We start from the raw sequence: 20,182 nt of genomic DNA, 5'->3' as shown, positions 1-20,182 counted from the left end.
TGAAAATATGTCAGTAAATGTAAAATGAAAATCTTTTCATTTACATTTCACACCTGGGGATTTGTATCTGCTCCTGTCCATTCTGGATTGAGTCCCAGTACAGTTTACATACTGTGCCAAAATCTCAAGCCACCTCTCCTTGCTTCATTTTTTTCCCTTCCAAGGAACCAGACTTTGTTGTAATTATTTTTAGAAGGACTTGATCTGTAGTTGGTCTTTTAAAGTTTTTCTTGGGCTGCCTTTTCACTCATTTTCAGTTCAGTCTTCATACCTGACTATTTTCACCTTTTATGTATTGATTGAAGTGTCAGGCCTAGAAAAAAATATATACAGTAGATGAAAGTCGTGTCCTTAAGAAAAAGGAACAAATCCAACAAGGATCTGACACAGAGCCTAAAAGATGCATCTGGCCTTTCAGTACTGTTCACTGAAGCCTCATCAGAAATGCTCTCGGTGGAAAGGTGCCTGTCGAGATCTTATTCTTAATGAAGGGGAAAATGGAGAAAAGGCTGCACATGAACTGGACTAAAAATTAGTAGCAACAGATTTTAAGAAGTGATGAATCCAAATGAAAAATTTGGAGGTTTTCCAGACTAATGTTTAGTTTGTTTTCTTTTAACTTTAGCATTTTGCGAACATCGTATATTTGACATGGTTATTATTTGTGCTATCAGCCTCCTGAAAAGCCATTAGCAGATCAGTGCTCTTTGCTATGAAGTGGTTAGGTGGATAGCAAAGTATGAAAGAAATACCTGACCACAGAAACTGACAAAAACAGCAAATTTTGCTTTTTAAAAACTGTATGATATTTTCTTGAACAATGTATATGTTGAGTTTTACTAAATACCGGGGAGGTGTTTTGAGTTGTGCTGATATAAGATGATTAAAAAAAAGACAAACTTTAAAAATGCAGTAGCCAGAATCCTCACAGATACATGAAAATGTGATAACATTGCCTCAGGATTGAAGACACTTCATTGGCTCCCATAGCTATATATAATTACCTTAAAAATGGGTTCTGTCTTGGTCCCCAAGTACAACACAAATTCCAGAAAAGTTGTGACATTCTTTAAATTTGAACGTAATGAAAACTAGAAGACAATATTTTATGCACAATAGAACAAATGTTCAAACTGGGAAACTGGACACCTTCATCCACTAAATGTGTTCATTTCAAATTTGATGTCTCTACAGGTCAAAAGAATTCTGCCACAGGGCAACAAACAGCTGAAAAAGTGGGAAATGTCAAAAAGGGAGAACATCCAGCAATTAATCTAGAAAGTAATTAAGCAAAGTGATCTGTTACATGATTAGCTAGAGACGTCTTAGAGAGGGAGAGTCTTTCAGAATTAAAGATTGGGAGATGCTGTCAAATCGGTGAAGTAATGCATAAAAAGATAATGGAATATTTAAAAACAGTGTTTCCCAACATCCAGTTTGATGTGTTTCCAACATCAAATTGCAAATACTTTGCAACTCTCATGATCTACATAACATAACATAACATGCATAACATCATCAAAAGATTCAGAGAGCAACTAAAGCTCTATCAAATGAAATGGAAGCTATAGTTAAACATACTCCAGAAACGCCGTTGTGTCCTGTGGGCCAAGACTCATTTTAAAAGTCGGAATTTGATCCATGGTCATATGAGTCCAAATTTTATATTCTTGTTGTTAATCACAGACGCCGTGGCCTCCAGGCTAAAGAAGAGGGAGACCTTCCAGCATCTTCTTTGATGGTATAGGGATGCAGTGTAAGTGTACACAGTATGGGCAGCTTGCATGATTTTTAAGGAACTGTGAATCCTAAAAGTCATATAAAGGTTTTAGAGGAACATATGCTCCCCTAAAGATGATGTCTGTTTCAAGGAAGGCCTTGTATTTTTGAGCAGGACAATGCAAAACCACATACTGCAGCTATTACAACAGCATGGCTTCATCGGAGAAGAGTCCGAGTGCTGAATTGGACTGCAGTCCAGATCTTTCACCTTGAGAATGTTTGCTCAATGGTTAAATAAAAAAAATACATCAAGTGTGACCACAAACTCTTCAGCAGCTGAAAACCTATATCAGGCAACAATAGGACTAATTTTTTTTAAAGAAAAAAGAATTGGACTAAATTCTGAGACCAAAACTCAAGAAATTTCTAAACTCAGTGCCCAGAAGTCTTCAAAATGTTTTGAAAAGCACAGCAGATGAGGTGTTAAGATTATGAAGTTTACATATACATTGTTCAAGAAAATATCATACAGTTTTTAAAAAAAATTAAAAATTAAAAATTAAAATTAAAATTAAAATTAATTTAAATTAATTTAATTTTTAAATTTAATTTAAACGTTATACAGACAAAACAGTGAGGTGAAGATTACGGTTCTTTGACCTTTGTATTCATTTCACAGGCGTCCAGCTCATTAGTTACTATACCTGTCTGGATAGTGACTAGTTTAGCTGCACTCTGCTTTCATTCTTAGTAAAAGTTTAGTTTTGAGTCCACACCTCTCTGTCTTCCTCCCTCCCTGCCACCCACCTCTCTCCCTCCCTCTGTTTCTCTCTCTCTCTCTCCCTCCGCTTGTCTGCCTGAGCAATAGACCAAAGAAACAAACCTATTTGGTTTCCTGGTTGCAGCAAGACAATCAAGACGAGGGGCAGAGTGACATCAAGCAAGACAAAGGAGAAACAGTAATGTTTCAGGCCATGACAGAAAACATGTTTCCGCTGCGCTGACAGTAGATGCACTAGCTCTAGGACTGCATTGCTGCTGAGATGTTGGTAAGCAAGAGTACAGTGCTTAAAATCTGCTATAAATGTGTAGGGGTGGAGAGAGAGAGAGAGAGAGGAGAAGGGAGCGTGATGGCAGAAGTTTCAAATGTTTTGAGGGCTTGGTGTTAGCCTCAGTGCCTCTTTGTGTTTTATTTTTAGTGCTTTTCTTGGCCTCGAGTGTTGTAAGGCCCGTATTAAGTTAAACTTACAATGTAGAATTTGTTTTGTAGCACTTGTATTTTCGTATTTCTGAAAGACGAACACAGGAGTGAGCGAAAAATCAGTAGAAGTGGCTGTATTGGCTGGAAGAGCACACTTTTCTTTTCCTTTTTAAATGAAACGTAATTGTAACTGCTCCTATTGTCTGTTGCTGGATAATGTAATACTACTGGATTGTTATGGCTCAACAATGGATGCAGTTTAAGGAGGACAAGATGCATGCTTCTGAGATTAACATGATGGCATGCAAATATCGTTCTAAAGACAAATATCAGAGTGAACGCTCAAAAACTTGAACCAACCACTAGCTTCATTGCTTATGAATATTCACACATTCAAAAATTGCGATTACACATCTCTTGACACAGAAGAACTGTAGATATTTATTGACACCCCCCCCCCCCACACACACACACACACTCACAGACTCACAGACTGAGTTTTTGGTTGACTTCACCTGAAACCTCACATTAGCAGAACAATGGCGGCAGCAGATTTGGGCGCGTCCAGGAGCCCGAATTTGAGCTCCGGGCCCCCCACTCGTGGTGATCTTCGGCTCGTGGGCAAGACCCTCAGAAGACTGGATAAACTCCAACAGCTGTGCAGTACCCCTCGGCTTGGACTGAGAAATAGTCCGCCATACCTACCACAGCTGCTGTCAGAGACCTCAGTGCTGCTCATCCAGGTCTGGGAGCCTTTCCAAGGCTTCAGGCAGGCAGGTGGACAGGTGCCACACGGAGACGAGGCAGAGTACCTGAGGATCCATATCAAAAACCTCTTTGATAAGACAGAGCGGGCTCTACTGCTGTTTAAAGAAGGACGGAGGAAGATATATGAAGAGACTTCAACTTACAGGTGAGAGGGCCCCTGGCTGGCATCTACATACACATGCAGGGGAAGAGGGAAAGTTTGGTCTTGAAACACCAAAATGTTTCAAGACCAAGAAATTGTTTAGAAAACAAAGAACAACTTTTTTTTTTAAGAAAAAGAAAACTCTGTGTAACATACTCATTATTACATTTTTACTATAACAGAACATTGTGACATTTGTAAAATTAGCATTTGTTTAGATTACATTTATGTTTTTCATCAGTTTAACCAAAAATGCAAACTCATCCTAGCTCCAGTCTCTTATATGTGAAAGCGTGCACTTTTTTTCAGTATTTTGGCCTTGTTCAGACAAGTGACAAGACATGTGAAGTCATCGCAAATAATAATACATTTTCTTTCGTTTTTTTTTTTGTTTTTTTTGGGGGGGGGGGGGGGGGGGGCGACAGATTAACAGGTTAATCTGCCAAATTTCTGTTTCTTTGGCCCCAAAAATATGTTTTTAGATTTTCAGAGAGTAATTAAGAAAATCCTCACTAAGCTTTCCAGAAGTCTCACAGGTCAAATTTCCTTAACAGCAGCATATGTACGGTAGTAGGAAATCAGTTTCTGACCGAATTTTGGAAGCGTTGTGTATCAAGTTGTTAAGAACTGAACATGTCATAAAGGTGATTGTCTGAAATGTTGGCCTTTGTCCGAACGAGGTGTGAAGCATTGTCAGACTTCTCAAAAGCACGGCCTACCACGACGCCTCGATTATAGGGATGGTTAAGCTAAGGAGCCGTGCCTATGCATTACTAACTGTAACGATGGCAGCCTGACTGAATATGGAAAAACTGACCAACAGCACTTATTTTTCACAATACAGCTCGGATATTTGTTTTATTATTTAAATAATCTTTAGGTAGTGGTCATTTATGATGCCAGTCATACCTTTATATGTACCTATGTGATGTTTTTAATTATCAAAATGCTTCTCACCCATGAATTTGTCCACTTTGTTTGCAATTTTTCATAGTTTCTTGCAGGAACCAGTCTGTTCGTGTGGCAGGGACAATAGAAAGTTCTGTTGGATAATTTATTGCTATGTAAATATACGTGCTTGTCATCATTATGGACTTGTGTTATTTTAATTTACCACTTCTAATCACTGCTTTGTAGTGTTTTGCAGTAATCCATGGCTGTCAGACCTGGAATATCAAGCTTTACTGTAGGCAGATACTTAATGCCAAAAGTGATGATGAAAGCCATTCAGCTGACGGAGATGAATTGGGTTAACTTTTCTTTGCGTAAAATTGTTGAAAAATGAAATTATTTAATTATCTAAGAAGGTTTTAGAACTTCTGTCAGATTAGAGAAACAAGACATTTTATGTGGCATATTCCTGTATGAAATATAATGGAGTCATAAACGACTTTTAAGCTTGAAGTTTAAATACTGTTAAAATGTACCTCTATTTCTTTAAGACTAAAAGAGGTCTGAGGTCTTATTTAATCTGGTATTGTGCAACAGTTGACCAAAATGAGATTAAAACAGTCTGTATGTGGCCACTGACCATGAGTTTGACATCTCCGCTTCATACCAATTGTCTTGCAAGTCACTGTAAGATCTTAGATTCGAATTTTCCAGACTTTCCATTTCTTTTGGTGCCACAAATGAAATCGGCCATGCCGATCCAAGTAACGCAAATACCCGAGCTTTCCTAATCGAAGCAAATACAATGTGTTTTTAACCAGATGCTAATAAAAGAAGCTGGACAGAAAATTATAAAAAGCAAAATGAGTGAACATCCATCTGATATTATTATTGCCAGATTACACTACGATTCCTTCACTCTCAACCAGATCATGTTCTCAAGCCAATTTTTTTTCTGATATACCAAAGGAACTGTAAAATACGAAGACTCTCAATTTACGTCATTTGATCTAGTGTCAAATCTTGTGTAGAGTATCTAATGTAGGTGCTGTGGCTAGTCAATTTTGTGGGAATGAATTTAAGTAACAGAAACCATAAGAGTTTTGTCTCTCTAAACTCAACTTCTGCAGGAATATTAAATAGACTATAAAAGAAAAAAGCAAAACCTTCCCCCATTTCTTCTTCCAGTATCCTGTGACCAAGGGTTTTATACCACTTGTGCATTACTAAAGGAAAAAAAGTTCAAATTAAATATAGCCCATTATAATTGCCTGATTTAAAAGTCTTACTTGAAAGCAGTGATAGAGGTTTAAGCTCATCCTTAAACAAATTAAATGCACTGAAGAAAAAACTATTTTAAACCACCTATAGAAGCTGAGGCAAAATAAAATAAGACTTTACTCTCTGTACTTATATTTTCTGTTTGTACTATAACTTTCTGTCTGCTGTTTCATTCAAGTGGATATTCTGGAACAGCTTAATAGACTTACTTATATGTGGAGTGTTGGCTGCATTTTCCTGCACCTGTTTGGAATACTAATAATTAAGGTGGAAAAGAGCCAACCTTGCACTTTTGTGATGCTAATATGGGGAAACTAGAAAAAACAACAACAACATCCTTTGAATTTGAGCAGTGTGAGAAAGAGACTGTCTAACCTTGAGCACGATTTTTTGCCCGCATTTGCCTACGAATATACCAACCTGCAACCGGTGTTAGTTCAGAACTGAGTGAGCAAATAACTATTCTGTTGTCACAAGTTTAGCGCCCTGCCAAATTTATTAGCTAGCGTGAATGCTGAATAAAGAAAAGCTGATTTGCAGTGTTCTTGGTGAGCACCAACTAAAATATAGTCCAATCTTTTATCAACTAGCTGGTGATGATGATTGATGATGATTTTTTTTTTTGTTCTGACTGGATGTAGTTGCATTAACCTTCATGTGCTTTGATATTACATTTTAATGTTTTAGCTTTATTCCAAGGCGCTGGCCGGTTTGCTGTTGAAAAGCAGCGCTCAAAATTTGTGCAGCAACTGCGAAATAAGTGGAGTTTTGTCCTGGACGGGTCACTACTCCATCACAGGGTTAATATAGAGAGCAGCCCCCACTCCTGCAACCAACTTAGCACCATTAGTTAAGCTTGCATGTAAACCTTTAACCGGTGAAAAGTAACTGGGGCACACAGTAAAAATAGACACAGAAAGGTTCCACCTGACCATAGTCAGTTCAAACCACAAAACTGCTTGAGGTGACAGTGATCTACTAACTGAAGTAGCTCGGTTATATTATACATTGAAAAAAATCTTTATTTAGCATGTTAAAAGACAAAGTTAATAAACAAATAATTATATCAACATCAAAATTACAGTTTAAATATCATTCTTATCCCTTCTGCTGGTTCATTTGGGGAGCTGGCTGTAACTCTATAGAGTCCACTGCATGCTGCACAATGTACGCTCAGTTCTGCTAAAATTTCACAGCCAGCAGCTGTTTTCAAAGATGATTTTCCCGTAGAATATGAAAATCACATAACCCATATTTACAGTTTTATGTCGTCATCTTCAAGAATCTCAAGCATGTACAACAGATGGCCCTCATACCACAAATCCTGCATGGTCAGTCATGTGGCAAGTTCACAAATTGTTATACATATTGTGGTTTAGACATCAGAACAAATCTCTTTTATATTCTCATCGGTTTTTTTGGATTGTACTGCTACAGCTCATACAAATAAGCAAATTTTCAGTCTGCTTTTAAAGTATTTGACTGTTGGAAGCTGAAATAGCAGTTCTTTACATGAAAGTTCTGCCTGTTAAAAATTAAAAACAGAAGTGAGATCTAATTATTATTTGAGACGACAGAAACCAACAGTGGAAGCTTTAGCGGTTGGAAGATTATCATAAGCGAAACACTGACAACTTTGAGGGTATCTGAAAGAAATTTAAGAAGCACGCATACAGCTGCAGCATTAGCATAACAACATAGGTAGTTCACACTTCTGTATTAACTTGTTGCACATTATACTTTTTTAAACATGTTTAAGGAAGCATTATTCTTATTTCACCAATCATGCAGTAAGTATTCAGACAAGTCAAATTAGCAATACCGACAATGTTATTGAAATAGTCAATTATAAGTATTATCAGCTCCTCACGTATGGTAAATGGTCTGTATTTATATAACGCTTTACTAGTTCCCCAAAGTGCTTTACACAACCAGTCATCCATCCATTCACACACTGGTGATGGCAAGCTACATTGTAGCCACAGCCACCCTGGGGCGCACTGACTGTCTCGCCCAAGACTCAAACCAGCAACCTTCCGATTACAAGGCGAACTCCCAACTCTTGAACCACGATCGCCCTCAAGCCACGTTATATCTAAAGAGCTCTAGCTACTTACTTATGATGCATTTAAATCTGTCAGTTATTTATCTATTTTTTTTAAATATTTGTGCACTGTCATTTTGACTGAGGAAGGGGCCTCACATAGTGTTTTGTAGAACTACACACAACTATCAAATTTCTGAAGTGGAGTAGATTTATAATAGTCTTGCTCTGAATTGTGGCAGAATTTATATTATAAAACAAGTAGTGGTTACCACATAGTTTGGGTGTTGCAAATGGTTTTAAACACGAATCTGTATTCTTTGAAAAAACAAGAAACACTGATAATAGCTATATGATTATGATTCTAAATATTAACATGCAGAATTGTTTCAAATTGGAGAAATATTCCCATAGTGTTCGATGCAAGCGGCTCTCTTTCACTTACATACCTGTCAATTAAATCTGAAATCTTGCACCATGGAACATCTTGTTTGGTGCTGGCAGAGTTCAAAGGTGGTTACTGACCCAGAGATTACTTGAAGTAATTCTGTTTTGCTGCGTGATGCAAAAAAAAGAAAGAAAGCAACAGTAACAAGGAACTTCACATCAAACTGTTTGAGGTCACGCACAAGCTGGTGAGGAACATGCCAACAATGTTCAGCTACAAATGACACCAAATTACTATAATGCAAATTATTATATCTCATAATAAAAGGAATTCAAGCACTTCCCCTAATGTTAGCTGATGTGTTTATGGTTCTATTCAGTGCAGTGTTTCTGTCTTTTGAATGATATTTTTAAGTACAAAGGCCCAGCCAGAGTGAGAGATGTGGCTTACACATTTCCTCCCGCCTCCTCCTCTACTATTACTCTTGAGTACTCTATTTAACACCATAGAGGGTTTTCTTTTTCTCATTGAGGTGGAAAGTCTATAACCACTTTCCACAATAGCAGATTTCTAAAGAATTTTAAATATTTCAACAGTTATGATTGCCTCCAGAGTTGCATCATAAAAGTGTTAGAAAAGAGGAAATACTTTGTGTTACGAAATTTAGTTTCCTTAGTAAGTTTAAATACTCGAATTATTGATTGGGATTAGTGCACAGAGAGCTGAAACAGACAGTAGTGTTTTTTAGTCAATATAGACAATAAATATGGAAACATCAATTAAAGCCCTCCTCTACTTGTTCATTGTATTTATTGTAAAGTAATGCCCACATGTAAAAAGTGAAAGCATATCTAAATGTCCGTAGCTTCTGTGTTTTCAAAGTTCAGTAGTAGTACATGCACTAGCTTTTTAACACATTTTTATACATGTTGTGCTGCATAAAACACATGGAGGAGGACAGACCCTTACTTGTTAACACTACACATTATAGCATGCTTGAATGTAACATGTGTATGTGTGTGTATGTGGTGGGGAGGTGTTATTGCTGTTGTTGTTGTTGTTGTTGTTATTTTTTTTTAATATACTCCCATTTGAGAGTTGCACCAAGTTGCTTCTAGCAAAAAGAGAAAGTTTTTTGTTAACTAAACTAAAAGTTATAAATATGTGTAGCATCAAAATAAAACTATCAAAAATATCAATTATATTTATAGAAAGCCTTTGAAGTGCCTGAGAAGACTATTGAGACTGGCCTAAAGTGACACACTGGCCAATGGAACATTTTGTGGTATTTACAGACAAGCATGCAGCAGGCAGCATCCTGTTTGCAAGGTGGACTACCTGTTGAGTGTGTTTGATTCTGTTTGTGTGTTTGTATCTATGGAAAGTGTCTGTATTTCTTGCAACTGAAACAGAAAGGTAGTATATAACAGTGCCTATATTTGTGCACCAGTGCTAAAAGTTCAGATATCTATTTGTACTTAATGCAATTACATAAAGCTTTAGGAAAACTCATTTTAAATAGGAACACTGTGTATACTTGAGATTCACAAACACAAGGGTTTCTGCCTAGAAAAAGATTGTATTGCATGATTACTCAGACACTGTGGAGCAAAACTATAAATGTTTCTATAAAAGTTTCTGCAGCCAGAGCTTAAAGTCTGTGACGTCTTTCATTCTCAGGAGGAATTTGACCAAGCTGACTTTGTTGTTCAGTCACATGCTGTGGGAGCTGAAGGCCTTTTATCCAGGAGGATGTTTTCAGGGTGACAAATACAGGGTGGCGTTATCTGCAGCTGAGGACTTTTGGAGGGAGTCATTTGGCGACAAGTTAGTATTGAAACATTTCTTGACATCGTCTTATGTGTATGTTTACATCTACCAAACATTAAGCATGTGTTCTGACAGGTGTATAGTGCAGTGGAATACCTTTAAAGAACAGCTGAGAAATGTACATCCATTTGAGGAAGGGATGGAATCTATGGCTCTGAAGTCAACCATTGACTTAACTTGCAACGATCACATCTCTGTGTTTGAGTTTGATGTTTTCACGCGACTGTTTCAGGTAAGGTGAAAGTTTTGTTACATTAAGAACCAGATGGTGTAGGAAATATGTCTATTTGCATTTTTGCTTGTCGGAGAATGGTTTGTTACCAGTAGCTAGTTACTGTAGCTTTGCACGATAGATGAAATAAGAAAACTGTACAGCACCGCTAAAGCTCATGTTTGTTCAAAGAGAACAAATCCAAACACTAAACAGATCAGTTGCCCTTTTAGAGGAGATGACCGGACAGTGTCACTAACAAGGGCGTGCAAAAGATTAAGGCATGCAGTATCCAAGATCAAATCCTCTTCCCTCATCTCTTTTAGCCGTGGAGGACTCTTTTAATGAACTGGAACCAGCTGGCCGTGACTCATCCAGGCTACATGGCCTTCCTCACCTATGACCAGGTTATAGCTCGTCTGGAACACTACCTGCACAGACCTGGGAGGTGAGGATTCATGCATCACTCAGAAAATATTCAAAAAGTATGAAAATATGAAAAAGGTCTCAAGATTCTAAATATATATATAAATAAGAGAATCTTTTCATTTATTGCTCCAATATTATACCTTTAGTTTTCTGGGGGTTTATTCAAGAAATGTTTCTGCAAACAAACATTAGCCATGGCCAAAAGTATCATGCAGTGCAAATTTTTTATTGTTATTATAGCTGAGAATGAGAGGAATTTAATTTGATTAGCCCCATTTGAAAATTGTGTAAAATCTTCTGCTGATATTTCTGGAAAACCTCAATGTCTCTTAATGTGGTTATTTTTCCATTTTCTGTGTGAGCTACATGTTTTCCTTTTCCTTGCAGCTATATCTTTCGTCTGAGCTGTACAAAAATGGGAGAGTGGGCTATTGGCCACGTGACATTTGATGGTGCCATCATCCAGACTATCCCGGAGGACATACCTCTCTACCAAGCTCTGATTCAAGGCTTCAATCAGGGCTGGTTAGGACAAACATGTACATTCCTCTGAATTGCTTCTTTTGTTTATGTGTTTTTTCTCTAAGCTCCGTGCTTTTCTGTGCCTGCAGCTACTTGTACCCAGATGGCCGGGATGTGAACCCTGACTTGAAAAGCTTGTGTGAACCAGCCAGCAGAGGAAAAGTTAAAGTTACAGAAGTGAGTGGCTGCAATTTATACATCATTATCTATTTAACTGCAGCATCTTGAACCTTTGCCAAGACAAAACAGATAATATCCTGAGATGTTGTCTTGTCTCTCTGACTAAATACAACCACCAAACAGGAACAGTATGAGCTTTACTGTGAGATCGGCAGCACCTACCAGCTATGTAAGATATGCACAGAGAGGGATAAAGACACCCGGATTCAGCCCTGTGGCCATCTCCTGTGCCAAACCTGCCTCACAGGCTGGCAGGTATGAATCTTCATCCACGGACTCAAAGTTTTCAAATCTGTAACCTATTTAAATCCATTCAAATTCACAGACGCATGTTCAAATATATCCCGCTCATACAGAGACGTTGAAGGGAGACAGACAGTTACTGTAACCGTTGTTGTGTGTTCATTGGGGTGAAACAGTCTGGGCTGGCTGAACTAGATATAGTTTTTTAGGCCACGGGTTGGTCGTTGGTTGCAGTCCTGCTGTACTGTAACAATGCGGGTTATTTGAATGTGGTTTGGGGTTGGTGCAAAAAAAGATTTCTCATGCAAACACTTTATTAAAATGTAGGATTGGCAAGAAGTTATTTTAACTCTGAAAAACTACCTTGATTTATTTTTTCCCCCAGTATTCATATATTATCTTCAAAAAATAATATGGAATTATCACACTTCTACATGGCTGTGATTTTCCTCTTCCACTTTTCTTTTTTTCCTTTTTTTTTGTTTACATGAAAAATTATAGTCGAGCTCAGGCAATATCGAGTGCACCAATGCTTATAAAGCACCTGTAATATGTGCTCTGTTGAGCTATTTTTAGATGACCTATTAGATTTTATAGCTTGATAGCCAAGGCATGACACTCAAGAATCATCCTCTCATAATGTCACCATTATTTATTTGTATATAATAGAGATAATACAAAGTAGCTCATAGCCTATTCACTATAATATAAACGTGAAAATCTGAGGACAATGTACAGAATATCATGTGATATTGATGTTTCAATACACTTTACATTTGACCTCTTTAGATGACAGAAATTTCTCAGCCAAAGAAAATTCAGTCATCATGTGTACAGCATGTCCTGTATGCACTTCGTTTGTTCTCTTCCAGGGGGGCTTCCCCAACTTCCTGCTTCCTCTTTCGAGTTACAGAGTGACAAAGAAGACGTCCAATCAGAATTAAAGCTGGAGCTGTCAAAGTATAGCTTCATGGTTCTGGCTAGTTCTTTTACTCAGACAATCCCAGCTAGAAGCCCTCCACCTATTCAGTAGGTGTTTTGTTTGTTTTTTTGAAGGTGCAGAGCAACATGTCCTGACATTTGGCTCAGGACTTCCTGTGTGAGCTTAGCCTCACATCCTCCTTAAGCTGCATCGGTGACATTCACTATGAGAAAAAGTGTGCGCATGTAATGTGAGAAGGAGAAAGGCAGAGAGAGGGAGAAAGGGAGAGAGAGAAAAAGAGACTAACTTGAAAAGAAAGTTCAAAGAGCTTCATGGATGCCACACCACAACGGAAAAGTTGTAAGTTTTATGAGATTAAGGTTAAGCAAACTTTCTTTTTAACTGTAAGTTTACTTTACATAGACATGTAAGGTGTAAGGAACATAACCCAAAAACAAAATCAGCATTGCAGCAGCATACCAAATATCAGAACGTGTATGTTAAATTCAGTAAGAGTTTGAAATAGAACATTTATAGACTACATGCATCATATTTCTGTAGTAGGGATGCTTTTACAGTGGCCCTGAATTTTTTTATTGATAGGATCTCGATTGATTTGTTGTTTGGAAACGTAAACATGAAGTTTTTAAGTCAGACGTCTCTTTATCTTGGTCTCATCATATCGATTATGTCATCTCCAAGATGGCAAACAGCATCACTGTTTCAAGGAAATGTCCTACATATCCTCTCATTTCTGTCCTGTTGCATGTTGCTAACTCATTCATTCTGTCATATCTGGAGTACGGCCCAATAATTTAGCTGCTGATAAACATCTAGAAAAAAAACTCCTGCTGAGTATGCATTGCTCCTTCTGTACAACTGTGTGCAAGATGCATAAACCATTATCTTGGCATACTGTTCATGAGAGGTTAAAGGTGTTTCTGTTAGTCATAAACACAGCTATAGTGAAATCTATGTCTTGTTTCTTTTGTGAAAAATTTGTAAGTAGGGATTTTAATGACGATCATCTGACACAACAAAAGACTTCCGGGCAGTTAGATTTAACGTATGTTTGAACTAATGTAATGAAAAGAACTATTTTGTAGTGAGGTTCCCTATAAACATTAATCCCTGTTAAAACTAGAGACGTACCAGCGTACAAAAATAGATAACATAGTATGGCGAGCAGTCTGTGTAATCATATTAACAAATCGAGGTCACATCAAAACCTGGAAAAACACAAAGGCTCTGTGCTATAGTAGCGGAAGCAAAAGCAGAATGTTACAACGATTCCCTTTTATGTTGAGGTGGAAAACCACAATCTACAGGGTCTGTTGAACGTGGTATTTTCCACTACCTTTATCTTTCAAACAGCCAGAGGCCTTTGTCTTTGAAGACATGTTCAACATATTCCACTACATACTGTACAATTTAAAAGATATTAATCTGCTGAAGAGAATGGGTGTTTCTTCACATTCACGTGAACGTTCTCTTTTCCTCTTCCGATGATGGGTTGTTGATATTCATCTAGCAGAAGTCAGCTGGCCAAACCTGCCCATACTGCCGCTGCGACATCAGAGGAACAGAGTCCATCCTCCTGGAGCCGTACGTGCCAGTCAGCGATCAGGTGCTGGTGGAGGAGGGCGATGATGACGACGACGAAGAGGATCATGTGGATATTGAAGAAATGGTAAAGGAAATAGCTGCCCTGAGGAAGGTGTGTAAATACATTTCCGTGTTCCATGTTGTTTAATTTTAGCTGTGCTGTGCTAGCAAATTGAGTTTTTGGTCTGCCATCAACAGCCATAGTATGGCCCGCCATCGGGTTAAGAGAAAATAATTGTTTGCATGTATAGCCTCTAGCAGGTCAACTTTGTCATGTAGTTTTCATTCGACGTCATCGTTTGGACAAAATTAAATTAGTCATTAATCTTTGGTTAATAAAATAAGCACATGCAAACTCATTAGACTGCAATGTACCTTCTGCTTAATGTCAATACTAGTTATAGGATGCTATATATAGTCACTTGAAAGCAACATCGCCCAAGTATAGATTCATAAAACCACCTGCACATCTTTTTGACTATACAAATAGACATTTGTAGTTCTGTGTTTAAATAGTTGTTATACAGTAAAATCCAGGCACCTTGTGTGCACCATGCATCCTCATTCGCATTTCTGCGATTTTAAAAGAAGTTCTCTCTATTGAGTGATATTTTTTTTATTATCATTTTTATTTATTTATTTTCCAGTTTTCCAGTTTGGACTTCCAGTATCCCAGCTCTCACATTAGCGCTCCACCTTTACCCCCTAAAAATAATACAATGCCACGCTGTCCCTCTCCCTCCGTCCAGTCTCAGACGTCTGAAATTAAGACACTGCCCAAACACTCCAACTCTTATTCGGTAAGTTCTTGCTGGCATTCAGGTTAGTTGCATATTCTTCTTGGTTATGGCAGCTTGAAAATGTGAGATGTTGCATTTGTCCAGTTCTCCAAGAGACTAAACTTTTTAAAAAGTAATGAAAAGATTTACCAACTGCCGTGTGCATATGCGCAATAGCCGACGCCCGTACAGTCACTGTGTTTGTTCTCTCCTGCAGCCTCAAAGTAGCAGTGAAACGGAAAGGTACAGAAAACAGACAAACAGGTGAGCAGAGTTGTTATAGTTTTGTATTTTGTAATTAGTTTTTATTTTCATTCCATTTCTTTTTTAGTTCAGGTTAGTTTCTATCTCTGTCCAGAGTGGATCATCAAGTTTTAGTTGAGTTTTTATTGTTTGAAAACAAAAAAATGTTTTAATTTAAAAGTTTTAATTTAGGTTTTTTTTTAGTCTCTTTATGTCTTTAGTCTCATAATTATTAAATTATGATCCTAAATCATGATCCTAAATCAAGATTTAGGAAAATCATTATACGTATTACAATAAAAACCTTTTTTTAAGTAGTGGAAAGTAGTAGTCTTACAAACCATGTCCAATCCTTTATTGCAAATTGCCTCACCAGCAAGTTTTAATAACATTTTTACCAACCTAAGAGATACTAAAACTAAAGATATTACCTTTATATTTCTACCTTAATTTTCTTTTCTTTTTTTCAATGTTACAATGTTTTACAATGTTTTTTCACACCTTGTTTTAGTTCTTAGTTTGATTTTAGTTTACTTTAATAACCTTGCGGGTGAGATCGCAGTAGTATTACATCAAGGTTCTCTGCTTGTATGCTAGAAAGAGCATTTTCCTGCTACTCAATTAAGATCCATGACATTCTAGCTTTATTTATAGTCACCTGGTAGTCTTCTTTCAGAGAAGTAAAAAGCTGCTTCTGTGACAACTGATGGCTTTGATGAACTAATTTTACAAACTACACCGGTTTTAATGTTATTTTCTCATTTTGTTTTGGAAAGGAAGATTTAATTGTTATTTGGCAAACAATATTTAATTAGAGGAATCATAAAATGATTAAAAATGGTTAGGCGACCTGCAAGCCAAGTTACTGAATCTATACAGATATTGAGACTATTAAAATAATTAAAATGTTTCTATGCTTTGTAACTACGCATTAAAGCCGAGAGGTAATTTTTAAAAATCCAAATGTTTCTGTTTTTGCTTGTTAGGTTATTCTTGATGGTTGTTCTATCTAGGATCACTAGCTTAGGTTAATGGAAAATACATTATTTACACAATGATTTATCAAATTTTAAAAAAACAACTCAGGTGATAAAATATATTTTTCTGTCTTTATTTAGTTGTCGAACGGAGGGTTTACGCGGCAGTGAAGAGGAATACGCTGGTGAGCTGAGACCACGCCCTTTCTCTCACAGGTGATTGACTCCTGTCTCCACTTAAATTTCACAGCAATAAACAAGTTTTTTTTTTTTTTATTCAATTTTATGCATGTAGTGCAGTTAGTAGTCATAATGACAGGATGGTTCATGTGAAGCAGTTAATTTACTGGTATGTTTATGTGTTTGTAAAACAGCGTGGAACACCTGAGAGAAGCAAACTTTCCTTCCTCCTCTCAGAGAGCTGACGACAGTAAGTCATAGTTGTTACAACCTTCTTTCGTCTTCTTTTGCTGGGCGATGAGAGTTTGGCTCAAGAGTTTGGAGTTCGCCTTGTAATCGGAAGGTTGCCGGTTCAATCCACGGCTTGGACATTCTCGGTCGTTGTGTCCTTGGGCAAGACCCTTCACCCGTTGCCTACTGGTGGTGGTCAGAGGGCCCGGTGGCGCCAGTGTCCGGCAGCCTCGCTTCTGTCAGTGCGCCCCAGGGTGGCTGTGGTTACAATGTAGCTTGCCATCACCAGTGTGTGAATGGGTGGATGACTGGATATGTAAAGCGCTTTGGGGTCCTTAGGGACTAGAAAAGCGCTATATAAATACAGGCCATTTACCATACGTGAGGAGCTGATAATACTTATAACTGACTATTTCAATAACATTGTCAGTGCAGCGTGGTATTGCTAATTTGACTTGTCTGAATACTTGCTGCATGATTGGTGAAATAAGAATAATGCTTCCTTAAACATGTTTTAAAAAGTATAATGTGCAACAAGTTAATACAGAAGTGTGAATTACATATGTTGTTATGCTGTATGCGTGCTTCTTAAATTTCTTTCAGATACCGTCTGGGTGGCTGTGGCTACAATGTAGCTTGCCATCATGTGTGAATGTGTGTGTGACTGGATGTGTAAAGTGCTTTGGGGTCCTTAGGGACTAGAAAATCGCTATATAAATACAGGCCATTTACATACAGTAATGTGAGCAAACATGGAGAGGACCTTCCATCTTAAAACGAACTAAAGAAATTTCACCTGATGCACAAGACTGGAAAACAGTTAGAAACATACTGAAATCATTCAACGCTTTGAACCACATGTTTTTTACGGGTGTTTCTCTAAAAAAAAATGAAAAACACATTAAAGACACACAGCTGCACTGCAGAGAAAAATAGGCCTCTTCAGGTCTTGAATGGGATATATTTGTTTGCTTAATAAGCTTTACTTGCTTTTCTTTATGATTTTTATTCTACATCTCAGACATGTTCACCTTGTCATGACAGGAAATTAGAAAATTGAACTCATACTGTTAAAAATAGTTTCATATTTGACGAATTGCAGTACATTAGCATAATAATGGTAGCACCGAGATCATTTTTCTCAGGTCAAAACTGTGAAATTTATTTGTTTTGAATTCCCCTTAGGTGCTCTTATTTATTAGGTTTAGGTACTATTGTTTTAGTATTTTATCAGAAGTTGGAGATGAGATTCTATACACTTACATGAATAACGTAAGTCACCTTAACCCGCTAGACTTCTTGTGAATATTGTGCATTTCACGTGAAATCTCTGTTTGATTGTGTATAGGTGGAGTACCCTGGCTCGGACCCAACATCCCTGTAATGGAGAGAAGACATAAGGAAAAGGAGATGAGCAGACCAGGGCTCAGAAAAGACAAGTACGCTCAGGGAGAGATGAAGAGAACAATGTCATCCTGAGTGACAAACAACATGTAGAGTCAATAGACTTAATTTCATCCAAGAAATCAGCCTTTGTTGAATGTAAAAAATAATATTTAATGCTGCAAACTACCATGTGCATGCTGCACTGCTGAAAATGAGTGGAGTGTTTGGGACTAACAGAAAAATTGCCCACTGTGGCCTCCTACTGTTTGATAATTGCACTGCCATTAGCAACACGGTAGGTTCAGTACTAATTCCTAAATATAGTGTCACATTAGATCTTCTTTGGAGTTAAAGTATTTACTGACACTCTGAAACAGAAATTAAGGAGAGGCTTAATAATTGACAATGTGATTTTTATTAAATAATAGAAAAACCCTACCTCTTTCTTTAATCTATAACATAAGTTTGTTCTTGTAAATGTTATAAGAGTAGAGAAGGGCCTCTATATTGATAAAGCAGTTGTAACCCTTTGAAAACAGCAGATAAATAACATTACAGTCATTCAGTTTTACATAAAAGTGTTTCACAATTTCTTCAGATATGATATTTGACCTACATGCAGAAGACATGCTGCATGTGTACTTTAACCAGACTTGTTGAACATTTATTTCTCTCTCCCCGTCACTCCAAATAAGGGTCTTTGAGTATGTGTGAGTGTTAAGGTGCTGCAGGATATTGCTAAGCAAGCTGTATCAAGTACCTCCAAGACAGAGTCACAGAAAGACCCTTTCTCTGGAAGGGCAAAAGCAAAGATGCATCACAGAGGAACATTTCAGTCTAAGAATGAGAGAGAGCGTTATTATGTACAGGTTATTGCTGTTTAGGTCATTCTCTAGTGAACAGAGTAACTTGGAAAGATGCATGAGAAACATGCACAGTTTGTGTGACTTCAGGCAGTTCAGACGTGAACTATATTGAAAGTGATATGTAAGTGTTACTATATCTGACGTAGAAGGATTACCATCAAAACTGTACAGGAAATGATAAATGCTGAATTGATCCAGACATAAAGTGATACATTAAAAGGCGGTCAGAATAATGTGAAGGCGCTTTATTTACATCTGTAACTGATTATAAATACAGTAACCTGTAACTGATGCATTTTTGGTCTTCAAGTTTTATTTGATGTTCTTTTTTCCATTAAATACAAACAGACCAATCAAAAAATGTGTGTATATTAAGAAGTTTCATTTATTAGTTTTTTTTGTCCAGCACGTGGGCGATGGGATCAGTATAACAGCCTCAATCACCTCTGAGGGCTGGTAGATTTTGGCCAGTGTGATGTCGTAATCTAGAGTCTGATAGTCGTACCTGCACACACAGAAATATAAAATAAGCCTCAGCTGTTTGTCTGAAGTATTTCATCAGTGAATGGAAATATTAAACTGTGTCGTGTAAAAGTAAATCGCAGACAGGGCCGATCCTTTCTTTCACTCACTGAGGGAGCCAGATGATGATGTCATTCTTCAGCTTCTCTGTACAGGCAGATTAAACAAGAAAAACAAAATCCTTAAAACAGATTATCTAAGATCCAAAAATTTGTCATACACCAACATGATCTTTTTAATGTAGTTATTTAGTTTATCTATTTTTTTAATAAAGAAAGTAATGCACAAACTCATGTTTCCAACACTGAGTACTTACTTGTACCAACAGTGGGCAACAGAGAGCACGTGCTGCTTGCTGATGAGCACACCATCACTGATGTGGTAGTCTGTTCAGTGAGGCCATGTATGGTGATGTTCACACTCCTGCCATCTTTACGAGTAACTGCCACTGTTGCACAACAGTTGAAGTGAATTTCATTTCAAATCTGTGTCATTACAACAGAGATATGTACATTGTATGTATGTGTGTATCTCTGTATTTTTACCAGCAAATCCAACCTTCAGCAGAGTCAGCAGTCTCATGGTGTCTGGCAAATGCCCAGAAGACACCTAGGCACAC

General features: G+C 37.5%; 1 protein-coding gene across 3 annotated transcripts; it reads left to right on the top strand.

The window, feature by feature from the left end:
* Window positions 1–2,623: 2,623 nt before the first annotated feature.
* cblc (Cbl proto-oncogene C, E3 ubiquitin protein ligase) lies at window positions 2,624–19,396 on the top strand. Of its 3 annotated transcripts, none has more exons than XM_026184587.1 (14): window positions 2,624–2,771; window positions 3,459–3,836; window positions 10,118–10,264; window positions 10,343–10,499; window positions 10,805–10,926; window positions 11,295–11,432; window positions 11,519–11,606; window positions 11,733–11,864; window positions 14,306–14,491; window positions 15,027–15,179; window positions 15,376–15,422; window positions 16,520–16,594; window positions 16,753–16,808; window positions 18,138–19,396. In XM_026184587.1, exons 2-14 carry the CDS (start codon window positions 3,463–3,465, stop codon window positions 18,266–18,268), a joined length of 1,806 nt encoding a protein of 601 aa, XP_026040372.1. In that variant the 5' UTR covers window positions 2,624–2,771; window positions 3,459–3,462; the 3' UTR covers window positions 18,269–19,396. The 3 variants fall into 3 exon arrangements, with proteins under 3 accessions (XP_026040372.1, XP_026040373.1, XP_026040371.1); XM_026184588.1 differs by having other exon boundaries at window positions 3,456–3,836; window positions 14,309–14,491; XM_026184586.1 differs by having other exon boundaries at window positions 3,456–3,836.
* Window positions 19,397–20,182: the final 786 nt, after the last annotated feature.

This window comes from Astatotilapia calliptera, chromosome 11 (genome assembly GCF_900246225.1).
Source record: "Astatotilapia calliptera chromosome 11, fAstCal1.2, whole genome shotgun sequence".
Classification (NCBI taxonomy): Eukaryota; Metazoa; Chordata; class Actinopteri; order Cichliformes; family Cichlidae; genus Astatotilapia; species Astatotilapia calliptera.
The sequence above is the reverse complement of the archived record's forward strand: the minus strand, read 5'-3'. Positions and strand labels throughout refer to the sequence as shown.